Genomic DNA, 16,299 nt, shown 5'->3' on the forward strand with positions numbered 1-16,299 from the left:
TCTTACCTCACACAATCCCATATAAGGAGCCTGCATCACACAGAGTATCTTGTGTTCTTTTCGCTAAACTCCAGACACTGAATGTGTAAGTGTCCGCGTTGGTATTGAACGAAGCTACACTCCGGTCAGAATCATACTTGATAGTCAAATCTTAGTAGATGTGGAAACATCCCGATTTTACTTGCTTAGAGGTATCTTTTCAGTAATCCTCAAACATCGGCAAACAAGCCGGTGGACTAAAGGGCGTGTTCAACAGTGCCTTAAGAGACTTTCGTGTATTCGAACTCGCGTCAAGTGCCCGCATGGCTAGTATTCTAAATCCGTGAAAATATAGTCAGCAGGAACAAAACAAGCGTGAATATAATAGGGACAACTTGTCCGCACACCCTGCGCTTTCCTACACGTACCTGTCTCAACCCTCAAACCCCAACCTTCCTGAGTGTATCTCAACTCAACGTCACCTCCATCTCCCGCAACAACTTAGACAGCGGTGTCCACTCCGGCTTATACTCCCCCTCTACATTCAGCATTACTTTGTGTACGCGTTCAAACATCGTTTCCGGCCGTCCGTTCAAAATTCTCGTCACGGGCCTCAACATCAACACCAACAGAGCGTTGGGTTTGCCCTCATCATGGGTCCGTACTGCTAGTATCAGGGCGAGGACCTGTATCCCTTCTCCCTTACGGCCTCCAGGTTCCACTCTCTCCAACAACTCCCTCGGAATACGGTCGGTTGTCCCTTCCACAAACTCGGGCGACGTAAACGTCCACTCCCCAAACTTCCTCGCGGGGTTGTTCTTCTCGCCATTGCGCCACTTGAGCCTCACATCCAGCACGGTTCCCCTAATAATCAGACGTGCAGGGATCTTGTAAGCCCCATTCCCTGCCAGCTTCAGGATCTCCTCGTTCTCTCGCTCCCAGTCTAGTCGCCTCCATTGTGTTGCCTTTGGTGCTTGTGCGAGGCCTGCGCTCGAGGATGAGGAGGCAGCTTCAGCTTCGTACTCTACACATATCTTGGTGCGGCTATCGAAAACAGTTGGATTCAACCCATTGCGGCGGACCATACACATCTTCCAGCCCGCCCAAGTCCAGCTGGGGAATACCGGTCTCCGGAAATGTGACAGCTGTTGTTGAAAAGGATCGCCGCCGCTGTCGGGTTCAAGGAGGTTGAACCAGGAATCGCTCCAGAGGAGGCTGCTAACTAGTTGGTAGGTGAGACTAGTCTTGAAACTCGCCCCAATTCTTTTCCTGGGGATATCCTCATCTGTTTCCCATAAACTCCGCAACTCACAAACCCACAGCCTCTCATCATTGTCTCGCAGCTGGAAAGGAGCGATGGGCATGCCGTAAAAGAATGAGGTCCCGCCCCCTTTGGGTTTGTTCGAATTCTCCGCTGTGTACATCCCAAAAATACCAGCAACGGCATCAAGTGTGTCGGCATCAAACGAAAGCTGCCTCATGGAAAACTCATTGATTCGATCCCAGATGGTATCGGGGTTGGACCAATCCGTTATTTGACGAGGGAAGATGTAGCCGAAGTTTGACTCTTCGTCGTCAAGGGAGAGAGCGAATCTCGTCAAAGTGCGGATCTAGACCGCTAGGTCCATCAGGAATCGGCAACGACAAAACCTCGTCTCCATGCATCTCGTTACACTGAAAATACACCATCTGATCCGTAAACACGATCCTCCGCCTAGACAAGAGTCCCTCCTGGTACGTCCAGCCGCGGGTATACCACTTTGAGTCCATGATGGTGAGTTTTGGCCTATCGTATAACGCCAGGGAGATTCCATTCCCTTCGGCAAGAGCATCAACTTGAACAGTAAGCTGTTCAACCCTCCGACGCTCGCTAACTCCCGGCAGCCCATGCTCGGGCCCCTCGCCAGCGGCGGCAATGATGGTTAATACAGAACGGGAGTAGATGCGGCCCATGTTCTCGATCTGGATCTGCTTAACTGGCAGGTCGTCCTGCGGGATGCAGTACCGGTCGATCCAGAGGTATCTGTACCCGAGGCGCTGGACGACTTGGATGGTATCGCTGATGGTTAGTGGTAGGGAGCCTGGGAGGGATAGTCGCTGTTGCCTTTTGACTGGTCCTTCAAAAACACCTTGGCCCCAGACATAGCTGAGGGTGACGTATTCTGGTGGTGTCTGCGATTGCTCTCCACTGGAGGTACTGCTGGAAAGAGAGGCAAAAGACACAATGTTTCCCGTGGTGCAGTCGATGACTTGGAAGCCGGGGATCTGGCCGGTTCCCACACTAACCGCGCCGCCCTCGTGAGAATCGCATGATACATGTCCGGACCGGCAAAGGTGAAGCCACTCTTCAATGAGACGGTGGTTAACCTTGTCGGGAATGAGCTTCCTAGCCAGTATCCCGCCACCCGTCTCTCTAGCTCTTGTCAACATCATCGTCATCGACCCCGGACTTGAACTCGAAGAAGACAAGTGGTCATAGCCATGGTCGATCAGACGCAGAATAGCATGTCCTCTTTACTGTCTGTTGAGCCCTGCAGTACTCATCACTCCGAGGATTTGCATAGCGGTAACATCCTGCACACATTCTCTTGAGGGAAAGTCGTTCTCCTTTTCATTTTCGTCGGCATGTCGCAGTCGAAAGCCCTCCAGGGAATGGAAACCCTCCAAGCCGAAGCCCTTTTCGCCCCGTTCTTTCATGTCCTTGGAGCGAATCTGACACTCGAGGTAGAAAGCGCAAAAGGCACACGCTGTCGCGGTTAAATCGCCGAGGGCTGGCCAGCCATGCCTCCTCCGGGCATTGAGTGTGTCAAAACAGTTGCATGTCGGGTCTTGAGCTTGGCCAACAGGACGGTAGTAGTAGTAGTAGTAGTAGTAGGTGGGCTCCATGGGGTATTTTTCAATAACGGGACGGCGGTGACTTGTGAAGATGGATCTGAAGTCAATTCGGCTGCATGGTTCGCAGAGCTGAACTGTTCCCGACGACTTTGGTCCCGTCATATCGAGATGGCGTTTACAAGATAAGGTCACGCCTTTGTTGTAGAAAGAAAGGGATCAGTTATCTAGATATGTAAAGGCCTCGAAAGGTTGACCAGGGCTCTCGAGCTAACAAACAAACCTATCTTGGACTGTACCAACATGGAATCTTGCTGTGGCTGCCTACGAATTTGGAGATAGTGGGATTCAGCCGTTCATATGCGTCACATTGGATTGCAGTGTGGCGGAACTTGAACCATAAATGGCGGCGACGAGTTGAAGCACCAGCTGTGAGCGAAGAAAGGTCTGTAACCAATTGACCGGGCAGAGGAATGTGTGAAGTCTGGCGGAGAGGAGATGACTGGGTTGCTCTCACTGTGAGGCCTGGGGAGGCCGAGTTGCATACCTACACAGATCCTCGTGCCCAACCCGCCTTCCAACTAGCTACGAGCTTTCCATTTTTGGGTGCCATCCTTCCGTCTGTGTCTGGCTTTCACGGTGTGTGCTTTCCCACAAACTTGCGCTCCTTCTTGTCGTGATGCCCTCCGTTTATTTACTCTGTTGGTGCCTTCCCCAGAAGTGTGCGGGACAGGCAGTGCTGCCCCGCCAAAGTGGATACCAAGAAGCAGGGGAAGCTTGGACCCACCCAATAATCGTGCACGGGCCGCATTTGCTTCCGAGTCTTTTGATCCTCTTCCGTTGGTTCAATTCTGCCGTCTGCTTCCACTTGGCTCCCACTCCACGTCAATATCCGCAATCTCTTCTCGACCCCCTCCATCTGCGCAAAAAAAAACTATTTCTACGCCCGAAACTCTGCGTCATCCAAATTTTCTTCCTTTCTATTTCTATCTCTTCCAACCATAACCGGGCTTCCGGTTTCGGTCCACCCACCCCTCCACCCGCTCGCGCGCGTGCGGCATTCGGTGACTTCATCAGTGTGCTGGCACACGTGAAAGAAAACCGATGCGGCAGTTTGGCTAGAAGCAGCGTTCTGGCTCATCATCCACCAGGAGGCGGCTTACTACTTATTCCCAATTCCACGTCGCTCTTTGCGCCTCTACCACTCCCCGCCGTCGATACCCGTCTGCTTCACTGCTCCCACGGACCGGCCGGTTTGCGCCTCTTTTGATATCTCGCACCACCACCAACAACCAACGTCATCGGCAACCACCAACAATGGACCCTCACCGCCGCATACAATCACAGACTTCCTCTACCTCGACTGCAACTCCTTCCAAACATGCTTTCGAAACGATTGTGGCCGACGTCAAGTCGCCAAAGAGGTAAGCTTTTACCCTTCAGTTGCGTCCCCCAACACCGCACCCAGCAACATGATGATTGCACTTAATGGGAATCTCTCTGATATCCATGAGGAGAAACTCTGCATCTAATCTCGAAAACCCTGAACTTTGCTGTACCCTTTTGTCTTTTGATCGAAACCACCATCACACATTGTTTTGGTCCTGGACAATAGCTAACAGCATCACAGTGATATCAATGCTTTGATCCTCGACTACCTGATGATGGAGGGATATCCCAAGGCTGCCGAGAAGTTCCAGAAAGAGGCAAACTTGAAGCCCAAGCAGGAAGACCCTACCATCAATGCTCGTCAGGAGATCCAGCATGCCATCCATATTGGCAACATCCAGAAGGCCATCTCCGACCTCAATGAGCTCGACCCTGGTGTAGGTTTACCCCTCTTATCTTCTACACCTCTTCCCTCCCTTGAGATGATTAGAACACGAGTTTCAATCATGCACCACGCATAAGCCTTCGGGCGAACCTTTGGGTTGGCCTTCGGGTTGACCCTCGGGCTAGCCTTCCGGCTCTTTGATGAGAACCAACCACTTCTTTATGATTCCTCAACCATACATCAGCTTTTTTGTCATGCATTCCACTCTTGTCGGACATTGACTAACAAAGTTGCTCAGATCCTGGATAGTGATCCACACCTACACTTCTCCCTGCTACGGTTGCAGCTTATAGAGCTCATCCGCAATGCCAGAGGATATGATCCCACAGCAGCCATCAACTTTGCTCAGGAGAAGCTCGCCCCTCGCGCTGCCTGTAACGAGCAGTTCTTGAAGGAGCTCGAGAAGACGATGGCCTTGCTCATCTTCCCGCCCGACAAGCTCCAGCCCGACCTGGCCGCGCTCCTCCACTCTGACCTGCGCCGTAACACGGCAGCTCAAGTGAACGAGGTAGTTCTGCAACGACACACGGAGCGGCGTGAAGCTGCCATCCGTCAACTCGTTCGCATGCGTGCCTGGGCTGAGGCATCTTGCCGGTCCAAGAAGAGAAATCTTCCTGACCGTATCGAGCTGGGCCTCAACACTGGGGACGACAACGGGCATGAGCCTATGATCATGAGTTAGGAGTCCGGCAAGGGTAAACATGTAAAGCGTGTTCGGCCTGAGCGTAATGAGGAGTGCTTCTAACATCCGGAAACGGACGAGGTTGCCTTTTGCTTTCATCTTTCGATTCTTGTCCTTATACCGGACTGGCGTTTTTATGGGTTTGATTCGAGAGATTTCAAGCATGTTGGAAGGCGTTGTTGGGACAGGCGGTTGAACATGACGCCTTGGGTTGCTATTAAGGCATGAAGTATTGCCAGCGGGTTGGTTTACCACATTATTATCACAAGACGAGGTCTCAGGACTCGGTGCTCCATTGACACAATACAATACATAATATCTTGGTGGTCAACATTCGTTTCTGCTCTGGCGTTGTGGTTGTGTCTTGCTGTGTCAGCTGTAGTGTCTCATTGCCGTATTGCTGTCCCATAATTGCAGTGATGTCCGTCCCGTTGATTATAACACGAATATGGTGTAGAGACTTCCCGACGATATCCAAGTCCAGCACTTCCGTTTCTTGGAACCTCATGCTTCCCTCGTATCGTATTGTTCACCACTTGAGCTTTCTCTCATTCTTTATTCTTTTTCTCGCCTCTCATGCTGAAAGACGTTGGTCGTCTCTTCTAAATACCTGTGTTCGTTCTGCTCCAACCAGCTGCCCTTTAGTGGCCATTCTTGCTCCTGCTGTCATGATAGCCAACCGTTGATCTCTTCAGGGAAACCTGTCCCACTCGAATGGAAGCGCAAAGCCAACACACGCCAACACCATATTCTAGACCTTACTCGGCCGTGAACGATTATGTCCGCTAGCATCTTGTTTTGCCTGAAATGAGGATTTGTCTGGCCCAACGAAAACTGCACCGCAGGAGTACGAAGGAATCTGTAGGTATGTTTGCAAAACGAATGCTCTAGGTTGGTTTGGTTGGGTTCATTCTATGGTTCTGTTGTTTCCCATATTTACAGAACGGACAAAACAGTCTGTCTGTGTGTACCTGTTACTTGTCCGTCTCACAGGTTTCCGTTCTTCCCTCTTTTTTTGTACCTGTAGCTGTAGCTGTAGCGTTTTGTGGCGTTAGAGGTTGCTGTAATCCCTCTTTTTTCCCGTATCCCTCTCTTCCTCCTCCCCATAGCATCAGCACCGACACCGGACCAAAGCAACCCGTTTCAAGCTGCTTGTAGCCCTGCCCACCTCTCCCCATCTTTCCCTCTCCACCCTTCCCCTTCCCCTGCCAGGACACTTACTTAGTCCTAACAATCTTCAACTTCTTGGGGCTATACAAAAAGTTGTTCGCATACGCCTTGGGCGTAAAGTGGCGCTGGTTCGGCTCCTGCACGAAATACTCGTACCCTTGCTTCTCCGCAAAAGCAATAGCCTCCTCCTTGGTGCGGAAGTTGAGGTGGGTGCCCTGCACGAAGTCGCCAGACGACTGCCAGCCCATCAGCTGGTTCTCCCACCGGTGGCCCTTTTCGAGGACGTCCCAGTCCATGCGCCACAGGACGCGGGAGTTGGAGGATTGGGTGGCGGGTTTGGAGGGGAGGAAGATGCTGTGGTCGTGTTAGTGAGAGGTTGGGAAGGTAAAAAGGGGAAAAGGAAGGGGGAGAGAGGAGACAACGTACCGGACGGTGCGAGCCTGAAGTTCCATGGGAGCACCGGAGACGACGGCGGCCGGGAGGATACCCTCCTCGGAACCATTTTGGATGTGCTTGGGGACTGGGGTCCAGGTGCTGCAGTTTGAAGAAAAAGCCAATATGTCAGAACATTGCAGCTCTCTGAACCCGTAATGGACGTTACATGATGACTGTATTGGCTTTTTATTGTTTATGGAGGGAGTTATGTGATGATTTGTGTATGTAGTTGTTGGTTCATCGGGGCGCATACGAAGTGGCTATATCAATAGGAACATCGTAATCGGGCGAGTTCCGCTTGGGCGTGTTCAGAGGCGAGTCCTCCTTGGGGAGCTTCTCAGGCACGCGGGCGCCTTCCATAGAGGGAATCGGAGAGCCGTTGTCGCTGCTGGCTGCTCGACGACCGATGACCGAAGCTCTGGGGATCATCGCATTCGTGCGCAACATGCGCGCCGCCGAGGCGGTGGTAATTCGTAGTGCAGAAGACATCGTGGTCGCAATCGATATCGTGGGTTTCAATTATCAATTATACTGTCGACGGGATGGGGACTGTAATCGATGGAGTCGGAAAGAGGAGTACACGGTGGATATTCGGGGAGCTTGGTCGTCGTCCAATTCCCACCGCGAAAAGAGGAGCCACAATTGGTGATTGTGACGAACTGACGATATCCCAGCACAAGCAAGTCGGGGAGAAGCACTGACCACCTTGGCTTCGTTGCTGTCGTTGACGCTTGCTGTAATGCGCTGAGGCTCTCAAAGTTCGAAGCCGTCAATGCCAAGCCAAAACCCCACCATGTACTCTCCAATTGGCTAGCCGGAAACAACCGCGCAAGAACCTTTCTTGCCGACAGCAGCATCTCAGTGAGAGGAATGAATGAGTGGCCCGTGCACACCCCTCCGCTGCACGCGCAGAGACGGTAGCCCGGTTCAAGTTCGCCAAAGAAGGTCCTTGCGTTTTAACAGCTCAAATCCGTGACAACATCAACACCTCTGTGCAAGTGCTGAACCACCCACCGACCGCCAAAATGAGCTTCGTCACCCGCCGTGCGCTCTCTACCCTCATTCCCCCCAAGGTGAGTTTTGATATTCCCGGAAGTTGTAAATTGGAGACGTCGATTGCTGACAGAAACTGTGTGCTAGGTCGCCTCTCCCAAGGTACGTTCGATTTTGATTCAACTGCGATTCCGACGAGACATGATGCGATAGACGAGATACGGCATGGGCTGGGCTACGAATTGCGACAATTGCGGCGAGGAGGAATGATGGGAGAAAGAGCAAGGAAGACCGGGAAGAACGAGTAATGGACGATGGGCGATGCACAACTGCAACAACAATGCGGCCACACCAAGACATCGACCCGGATAATACGGAGGACGAGGAATGAGGAGATCCGCAGCAGCACGACCGAAAACAGCAACCAGAGCAGGACAAGAGAAGGAGGAACGCAGGAGGAACTACAGATGATGCGATTGGCGATATACACAACCAGGAGGTCCAGTGGCTAACTCGACAACTCCCCAAAAATCCAGGCCCTTGGCGGTGCTCCCGATGCTGTCGCCATGAAGCGCGTCGTCTCCTTCTACGAGAAGCTCCCCCGCGGTCCCGCTCCCGAGATCAAGGCTTCCGGCTTCTGGGGCAAGTACCAGGCCAAGCACTTTGGCAAGAACCCTACCGCTAAGCGTACGTCACCCCGAAACCCGAGATACCAGCAGAAGCCCTATGAGGAGGGCATGATGTTGGATGGAAATATAGCAGAGCGGGGGAAATGCTGACATAGGGGAAAACAGCCATCGTTCACGCCATTGTCGGTCTCCTGATCGTCGGTTATGCCCAGAACTACTACTTCCACCTCCGTAAGTTTTCCCGATCAACCCAACTTGGACTGTCAATTTTTGGACAGTCCAGGAACTAGAGAAATGAGGACACATGTGCTGACATGTGACGAAAAGGCCACCACAAGAACAACGCTCACTAAGCGTTGGGCGGAACATAAACATGAGATATCCCTTTTCCCTACTTGGCGATGATGAACGATTAAAGAAATCAGCCGTGTATATAAGTGCTATCCAATAGATGGAGTGGTTCCCCTAGGCACCTCCAAACGGCGGATGTCCATGATGTGATGTTAAACAGGGAGTAGTATGAAACGAACCACTTTCAATCTTGTAGGTTGAAACTACTGACGTGAAGGATGAAGAGTCGGTCTGACGCCAGTATGAAGATGGAAGCGGGAGATTAACCACGTGGAGGCTGGAGAAGGCTTGAATCAGGCAGGCCAAGACTGCATTTTGGATCACGATCTGGTAGTTCCAGATGAAAGAAATCCGGGAATTGTATGGGGTGTTGGGCTTGTCAGTTTCAGTCTGCTGGTTCAGCTCAAGACAACAGAATGCTCGATCCCATAGAAGAGGGTTAGGAAACATTCAATGGTCGAAGACTGGAATTAACAATCATCATGAACCATAAAGGATATTCCACCGCCACTGAGAATCGTAATGGCAACTTGATGTCTCACCGATATGTCATCCTCACGAGCTTTCCATGACGCATGGACGTAGACGAGGCATGTGGCTGTTGTTGTATCTGTTGATGTGCAATGGACCCCTGGTTCTCGCTTGCAGCCTTGCCGTTTGATGATGTCCGTGCACTGCCATTGGATCAGTCTGGAGAAGAGGTCCAAGCTCCCTTTGGTGCGGGTCACTGGGGTGGCCGGCCGGGTCTGCGCTAGGCCGGAAACAAAGCATGGGTGCCACCTGAACAACAAGCCCTCTCCAGTCAGTCCCGTCTGCAGTGACCTTTCGACTTTCGTCCACTGTGACAGAGACACTTGGGCAGTCAACCTCAGTCGCAAGTTCATTTGACATCTGTGAGTGTGGAAGCGCAGAGCAAACGGAGAGATAATATCAAGGTAAGCAATCTTTTTTTTGGTTTGTTGACGAGATAGAGTCAGAGTCATCCCCCAAAAGCTGCTTGCTTCACTCCCGTCAGAAACAGGTGACAACAGCCAGTCAGTGTGTTGTTTGGTCGAGTCCCCTGCTGCAGTCCAGTCACCTCAAAAAAAAAGAGGATGACACTCAGTTGGAGCTGGAGGAGGGGGCCCGAGCCCCGGACTGATGAGGAATGACAGCCAGCCCAGCCAGCCAGCCAGCCGCACCCGATCGCTGGCCTCGCTGCCTCTCGGTGCTCCACGGGCAGTCCCTCAGTCCGGGTCTCCATGATCCACTTCCATTTTCCATCTTGCTGCACCTCCATCACCTTCAAGTCCCCCATCCCGTCACTCCTTCCCTACACCTCACCTTGACAACCACAACGTCCGTTGTCGTTTCCTTCCTCACCCCGCCCCCTTCTCCTTACCTTTTCTTTCTTTTTCCTCTCCAAAGACACGACAACAAGGAGGATTCATATTGTAAGTTGGCCTCTAACCAAGGTTCAGCCCATTGTAATAGAAACACTTGCTTTCTGTCCCCAAAAACGACATCAGGGAGGGGTACGTACTTGCCTACTTCTACACCACGCCTGCAACCCGAGACCTTGGTCTGGTTGCTCACCACCACCTTCTACCCGAACCTGCGCCCTCCTCGTATCTTCCCTCCACGCTGCTTCAGGGTTCCCCAGGTTTACTGGCATCTTCTTGCACTTGACCTCGACCTCTGGTGCCTGCCTGTTCTTTGCCCCCTCGTCTTCCTCTCCCCCGCACCCTTCTTCCACCTTCGTCTCAGCTCTGTCCGGTCAGGCATCTTTTGTCTGCAGTGCGCAAAAAGTCGCATCGCATATTCGCCGCGCACTCTTTTGTCTCACTGCAATATCAAGCACATATTCAGCAGCAATACTGACGGAATCTTCACCCAAGCAGTCTACCATCGACTTACCCCACGACAAACCAAAACCACCACGACTTTCTTTAGTCTCGAGATACCCCGGCGCACAACGCGAGCCCTTGCGATTCCAGCCCCCCCTCGTCGAACCGACATATACCAGAAATCTTACAGCGTATGATGGCTGCTGAGGTAGCAAAGGATCGATCTGATGATGCAACACACGTACCTTTCGAGGCCGAGCCTGTGAGTAGCCCGCTGCTCTCCGAAAGCAAGCAGTTCTGTTCACTGACCCGCTCACCCTCTCCGCAGGCTATCAAGATCGATGCTCCGGACGCGCAAAATGCTCCCCTCGACCAGTCGCAAGTAAAAGGCGAAACTGCCAGCCCTCCTACGGAAGAGATTGAGAACAAGCACATATCCGACATCGCGAATGAAGCGGTAACCTCGGCCGAAGTTAGTGTTAGCGGAGGATCCGACAATGAAGCCGCGAAAAGCAAGGACGACAAGCCCCGCAGCAGTTCATCGACTGTCAAGAAGCCCATTGCCTTCAAGGCCATCAATGTCAACCAAAAATTTCTCACCACAAAGGCCACTGCGCCGGCCGCCCCTGCCAAGGTCGCCGAGAAGCCTGCGGCGACAGCGACCCTCAGCTCTGCCCATGGAAGTTTGACGGCTCGGCCCAGGCTCATCGCAAAAACGGGAAGCGGGTCGGTCAAATCTGCCATCGGCGCTAATGGCAAAACGGGTAGTGCGCCAGATCCAAACGCCGTATGGAACAAGAATAGACGTGAGCATATATCCATGCCAGAAGATACGGAATTTTGGAAAGCTAACAAGCAAGCAGCTGTCCCACCCCCTGAGCCGAAAAAGTATACCGACGAGGAACTAAAGAAATACGGAATTCACATGGCGAGCCGTCTCCAACCAGAAGATACCAAGGGTCAGGCGAATTGGGCCGACATTGATGATGACGACGAAGACTGGGCGCCAGAAACGATCACATGGAAGGATGGTACTAAGATTGCTATTCCCCATGCCGAAGAGCATCCTCCGGCACCCCCCGCGCCAGCACCCGAACCGGAACCCGTTCCAAAACCTGTCGAAATTGTCAAGGAAGCTGTGACTGCAGAGAACCCGAAATCGCCTGCCCCAGGCCACGCGTCTGTCATTAAGCCTGGAGTTCTGGGGTCTGGAAAGGGTCTTATTCTCAAGGGCGCCGCCGAGAAGCCTACCCTGGTAGCAAAGCCTCCCGCGCCGCCAGCGCCTGTCAAGTCACCCTGGGCACCGATACCAAAGGTCGAAAAAGTGTCCCCCATGGTCGCTGAACCGCTGCCACCGAGTCACCATGCACCGAGATATCCCCCGAGAGATGGGCCGACTCATTATTCCGGCTTTCCTCCTCCAGGACCTCCGGGGCCGAAGGAAATCGCCGCGGATGATTTTAGCAGAGGACCATGGAGAGACGGGTCTGGTGGTGGTGGAAACAGAGAGCTATATAATTCACATTCCGGACGCTACGAACCCGTGCAGGAGCGTCGTGGATCGATGCGCCCAGAGCAGCAGCAGTACGGCAGACAGCCTGCTGTCTTGCAACGCCCTGCCCACAACGACCACCACGGCCCGGCCGAACCCTCTGCCGCATTCCAAACACACAGGACTAGCGATCAGCATGTCCCTTACGGCCGTAGGCGCGGCTCATCCAACGTCAGTGGTGTTAGCAGCGGCTTCTTGAACCGTGCCAAGGGCTTTGAGCAACCATTGCATCCCCCTGAGATCATCAACGTCAGGCGCGAATCGATGACTGCCGGTAGTGATGGCCCTGGGTCACCAAGGAACTTCTCGCCTTCTGGCTTGCAACACGGTCCCCGTCACCCTCACCCGCACAATCAGGGCTGGCCACCGCGGGTTTCTCCAGCCATGGTTCACGCCTCACCAGTGCCGCATCATCACGTTCCCGACATAGTTGGAGTGCCCCCAGTTGGGCCGCCGCCTGTTCAGGAACAAGTGCCTTTGGTGACGGACCAAGAAATTGAGCTTCAGAAGAGGCTGATGCGGGAGAAGGTCGAGGCTGCCAGGAAACGGCGCATGGAAGAAGAAGAGCGCGAGAAGGCAGCTCGCGAGGAACGTATCCGGCTCAAGTTGCAGGCGCTGGGTCCTGCCCCAGAATCCAACAGTGCCAAGAAGGCTGCAGCGAAGGAGCATCCCGCTGCTTCAACAACGGAAGGCGCGCCCCAGGCAGGCGCAACTGACGAACAAAAGCCTGCGGAGAAGGTCGAGGTCAAAACCCCCACTACCGCTCAACCCGAAAAAATTGAACAGCAACCAAACGGAGTCCCTCAACAAATTCTACCGGATTCTGAGCCCCTCGACAACCGCCAACCTCACGGAGGCAACACCCAACAGCCCCTCTGGTCTAGCAGCGCTAAGCAACAAGGGCGATATCCAACTACGTGGGGTTCGCAGACCTCAACCAAGAACGTCTGGGGTCCTCCCACCAATAATCGCACTCTAGGAAACGGCACCTTCAACCCCGATCTGGGCACATCACCTCCTCCTGTATCCAACAAGCCACCCGGACCAATCGCACCCCCAAGCCGGAACACCATGGGCCCCAAGACCAATCTGTTCCCCGACGGTCCTCCCGCTCGGCTGCCGCCCATTGCCCCACCTACTCATTCCAACGCACCAGCCGGTCCTCTGTCTGAAAACGAACGACAAGCCAAGGCAAACCAATGGGTCAGCGCTGCGCGTCTCAACGACCAGGCTTTCGAGTCCATGCTCAAGGACAGATTCGCTGAACAGGATCGTCGCCGGGCTGAGAAGGGGCTCACGGTAGAGGACATCCAACCTGCTGTCAAGGATGTCTGGCGCCCGACCAAGCTTGATGAAAACGGTATGAGGGTCGAGGCTGGTCCCCGACAAACCGTCCGGGTCGGCAAGGAGAACCCTTGGGTTGCCGGTCAAGCTACTCAACAGACACAACCCCCGGCTGCGAATGCAGCTTTGCTCGCTAATGCCGGCCCGGCACCACGTACCTCGTCTAGGTTCTTCCCCAGCCGCCAACAGACCATCGCTGCCGCCGAATACCAACGTCCTCATTCCCCTTCTCCTCCTCCCCCTGATACCGAGACAACGGGACATCCGGCCTTTGACGGCGATGTCAAGCACCCTCACGTTTGCATTCCTACACCCAGGCCTCAGGTTCGCCTGCCACCTCCTTCCCAGGTGAGAGAGGAACCCAAGGTACAGCTTCCTGAGGCTCCCAAGCCGCAAGGCCCGTCTTTCTCGTGGGCTAACACGGTTGCGTACAAGGGCGAGGAGCGTGCACCAGCACCCACCCCGGGTAGCCCCTGGCAAGCTCGGATTGACAGCCTTCTCGGCGCTCGCAAGCCTAGCCACTCGTCACAGAAGCCAGCTCCGGGAGTCGACTCGACGAGCCGCGCCGCCTATGAGCACGCAGAGGCATCTGTTACGGTGTCGCTTACCGCCGCTATGATCGCCGAAGCGTCTCCTACAACGAAAGACATGGATGAGGATTGCTTCGAGGAGCAGGAGATGGGTTCCTTGCCTACTGTACGGATCCCTACTGAACTTCCGGAGATGGCCTGGGCGCCTACCCACGCACCAGCACCCAAGCCGCTTCACCGGAAACTCTTCCCTCTAACAACCAGCGCCGAGCCCATCCGCATTGACACCAACTCGAACGGAATCGGCAGCGTCATCCGCATTGCCTTCCCCGGGACTGACCGGCATCCGCCCTTCGTCACCGCTGTGACCATTCCGTTCAGCAGGACTCGCAGCAACCCTCGTCGTGGCGGTGGTGCACCGCGAGGCGGCCGTCTTCCTAATGCGCCTCACAGCCAACGCGGTATGCCTGGCGGTCGCGGCAGCGGTAGAGACGCTTCATCACCCAATGACCAGGGACCTACCGGTCCTCCTACTGGACCTAACGGGTCGCACCAACAGACTAGGGGCAGAGGTGGATACAGGGGGAGGGATAGTGCCTGGTCGAGGAGTGCGGCAACTGCTATTCAGACTTCCTAGAATGGGGTCCGTTTGCTTACAAGGAAGAAAACTTGAGAGTCAGCAGGTGGTTCTAGTGTCACGGACTAGGAGGCCTGCTCGGATACTTGTCTGGAGGAGAGGAATTCTCTGGCGGATAATATCCTGGAACTAGCGAGACAATTGTCTGTTTCTCTGACTCGTCCAATGGGCAAGGAATTGAGAATGGCGACGGTGTGAGCGCATATCTCTCGGTCTGCATGGCATTTACCAACTGGACTCGGCTTTCGCTCAGGATCGGTTACATATCGAAGTTTGGGATCACCCGAAACATGGGAGGTTACAAGCTTCACTGAGGAGAAACTGGTAAACATGGGAGTTACGAACAAAATGGAGGAGGAGAAGTCAGCACGGCTTGAGAACAAGTGAAAGGAGCTACAACAGCTAGCTAAACAGGGTGACATTGAGATGGAGAGGCAGAGACGCAAAGGATAGCAAGATGAAAGTGAGGAGTTATCTATGCTTCACTGCAGTCAGCGAGTGAACGGAGCTTCAAAAAGCGGCTTCCACCAGGGGCAGTCCACTTCACTACCTGTCTTACAACTACCATACCACGAGGGAGAGAGCAGAGCAGAGCAGCGAGAAGAACGCATGACAAGAGTTTAATACAATCAATCAATCAATCACACGATACGAACGGGACGACAAAAGAGCTACGATGAAATGGGTTTTCACAATTCACACGGGATTTTTGTTTGAGAACGAAGTGAAAGGAAGAGAACTGAACGAAGCGACGGAAATGAAGAGAAACCACTTCATCTTATTTTCGTCCGTTCATGTAGAAGGCTTGAGACTGCATTACATGGTGCTAGCGTAGTGCATATGCACACATACATTGCGTGTGCGTACGACCAAAAATTGGAAGCATGTAAATCTGATATATGTACATAATTGTGTCCGTTCTTTACCCCAACGGTTGTTCGACTTTTCTTGTAGGTCTTGTGTTGGCGTTCTGGGGACATTATGACATGCCCGGCATGCCCGGCATGGACTCATGGTCGTGGACTCATGGTCGTAAGGGGCTTGTTATCAAGGAAAAGGAAAAGGATTAAAAGGTTGGTCTCATTGCTCTCAGTTGCTCATTTTACCCCTTACGTCTAAGGATCTGTGTCAAGTACAAGATACGGGAACTGGCGGCTGTTGCTTCATGGTTTTTGCTTTTATAGCCTTTTTTTTCTTCTTAGATTACTGTTCCATTTCATTGCATTCTTTGTTTTTGAGGGGTCTGTAACTAGGCTTCAAGTTGATACTTTGGTGCTGCGAAACTTGCCAGGGCAATTTGGTGTTCCCTCGCATGTAGTATAATCCAATGCAGAAATCATCAAACATGGCTCAGACATGTTCGAGATCAACCATTAACTTGGCAGACAGATCTTGGTCAAAGTTCGACTTTAAGCCCACCGACTTTACTGTTTGAAGTATGGCTGTTCTAGGCGTCGATCGCCACTCAACTATTGAACCCTTAAGACCTGGCTTTAGACGATTCC

The 16,299-nt window shown here is 53.2% G+C and overlaps 5 protein-coding genes across 5 annotated transcripts; 3 read left to right on the forward strand and 2 right to left on the reverse strand.

The window, feature by feature from the left end:
• Positions 1–441: 441 nt before the first annotated feature.
• Positions 442–2,865, reverse strand: SMAC4_07178 (uncharacterized protein; the record flags this gene model as incomplete). Its single annotated transcript, XM_003347273.2, has 3 exons — positions 442–1,589; positions 1,666–2,392; positions 2,498–2,865. The coding sequence occupies 3 exons, from the start codon at positions 2,863–2,865 to the stop codon at positions 447–449; spliced, it is 2,238 nt and encodes a 745-aa protein (XP_003347321.1). The 3' UTR covers positions 442–446.
• An 815-nt stretch (positions 2,866–3,680) lies between these two features.
• SMAC4_07179 (uncharacterized protein) lies at positions 3,681–5,897 on the forward strand. The gene is made up of 3 exons (XM_003347274.2): positions 3,681–4,235; positions 4,442–4,637; positions 4,884–5,897. The coding sequence occupies exons 1-3, from the start codon at positions 4,129–4,131 to the stop codon at positions 5,325–5,327; spliced, it is 747 nt and encodes a 248-aa protein (XP_003347322.1). The 5' UTR covers positions 3,681–4,128; the 3' UTR covers positions 5,328–5,897.
• Positions 5,898–6,355: 458 nt separating this feature from the next.
• On the reverse strand, positions 6,356–7,622 carry SMAC4_07180 (uncharacterized protein). Its single transcript, XM_003347275.2, has 3 exons — positions 7,186–7,622; positions 6,924–7,031; positions 6,356–6,851 (listed from the first exon to the last, which is right to left on the reverse strand). The coding sequence occupies exons 1-3, from the start codon at positions 7,419–7,421 to the stop codon at positions 6,545–6,547; spliced, it is 651 nt and encodes a 216-aa protein (XP_003347323.1). The 5' UTR covers positions 7,422–7,622; the 3' UTR covers positions 6,356–6,544.
• Positions 7,623–7,896: 274 nt separating this feature from the next.
• On the forward strand, positions 7,897–9,019 carry SMAC4_07181 (uncharacterized protein). Its single transcript, XM_024655869.2, has 4 exons — positions 7,897–8,005; positions 8,073–8,087; positions 8,462–8,612; positions 8,720–9,019. The coding sequence occupies exons 1-4, from the start codon at positions 7,958–7,960 to the stop codon at positions 8,842–8,844; spliced, it is 339 nt and encodes a 112-aa protein (XP_024511691.1). The 5' UTR covers positions 7,897–7,957; the 3' UTR covers positions 8,845–9,019.
• A 459-nt stretch (positions 9,020–9,478) lies between these two features.
• On the forward strand, positions 9,479–16,148 carry SMAC4_07182 (uncharacterized protein). Its single transcript, XM_066090582.1, has 4 exons — positions 9,479–9,840; positions 10,366–10,993; positions 11,060–11,537; positions 11,595–16,148. The coding sequence occupies exons 2-4, from the start codon at positions 10,925–10,927 to the stop codon at positions 14,792–14,794; spliced, it is 3,747 nt and encodes a 1,248-aa protein (XP_065946360.1). The 5' UTR covers positions 9,479–9,840; positions 10,366–10,924; the 3' UTR covers positions 14,795–16,148.
• Positions 16,149–16,299: the final 151 nt, after the last annotated feature.

The sequence above is a fragment of the Sordaria macrospora genome, chromosome 3, assembly GCF_033870435.1.
Source record: "Sordaria macrospora chromosome 3, complete sequence".
NCBI lineage: Eukaryota > Fungi > Ascomycota > Sordariomycetes > Sordariales > Sordariaceae > Sordaria > Sordaria macrospora.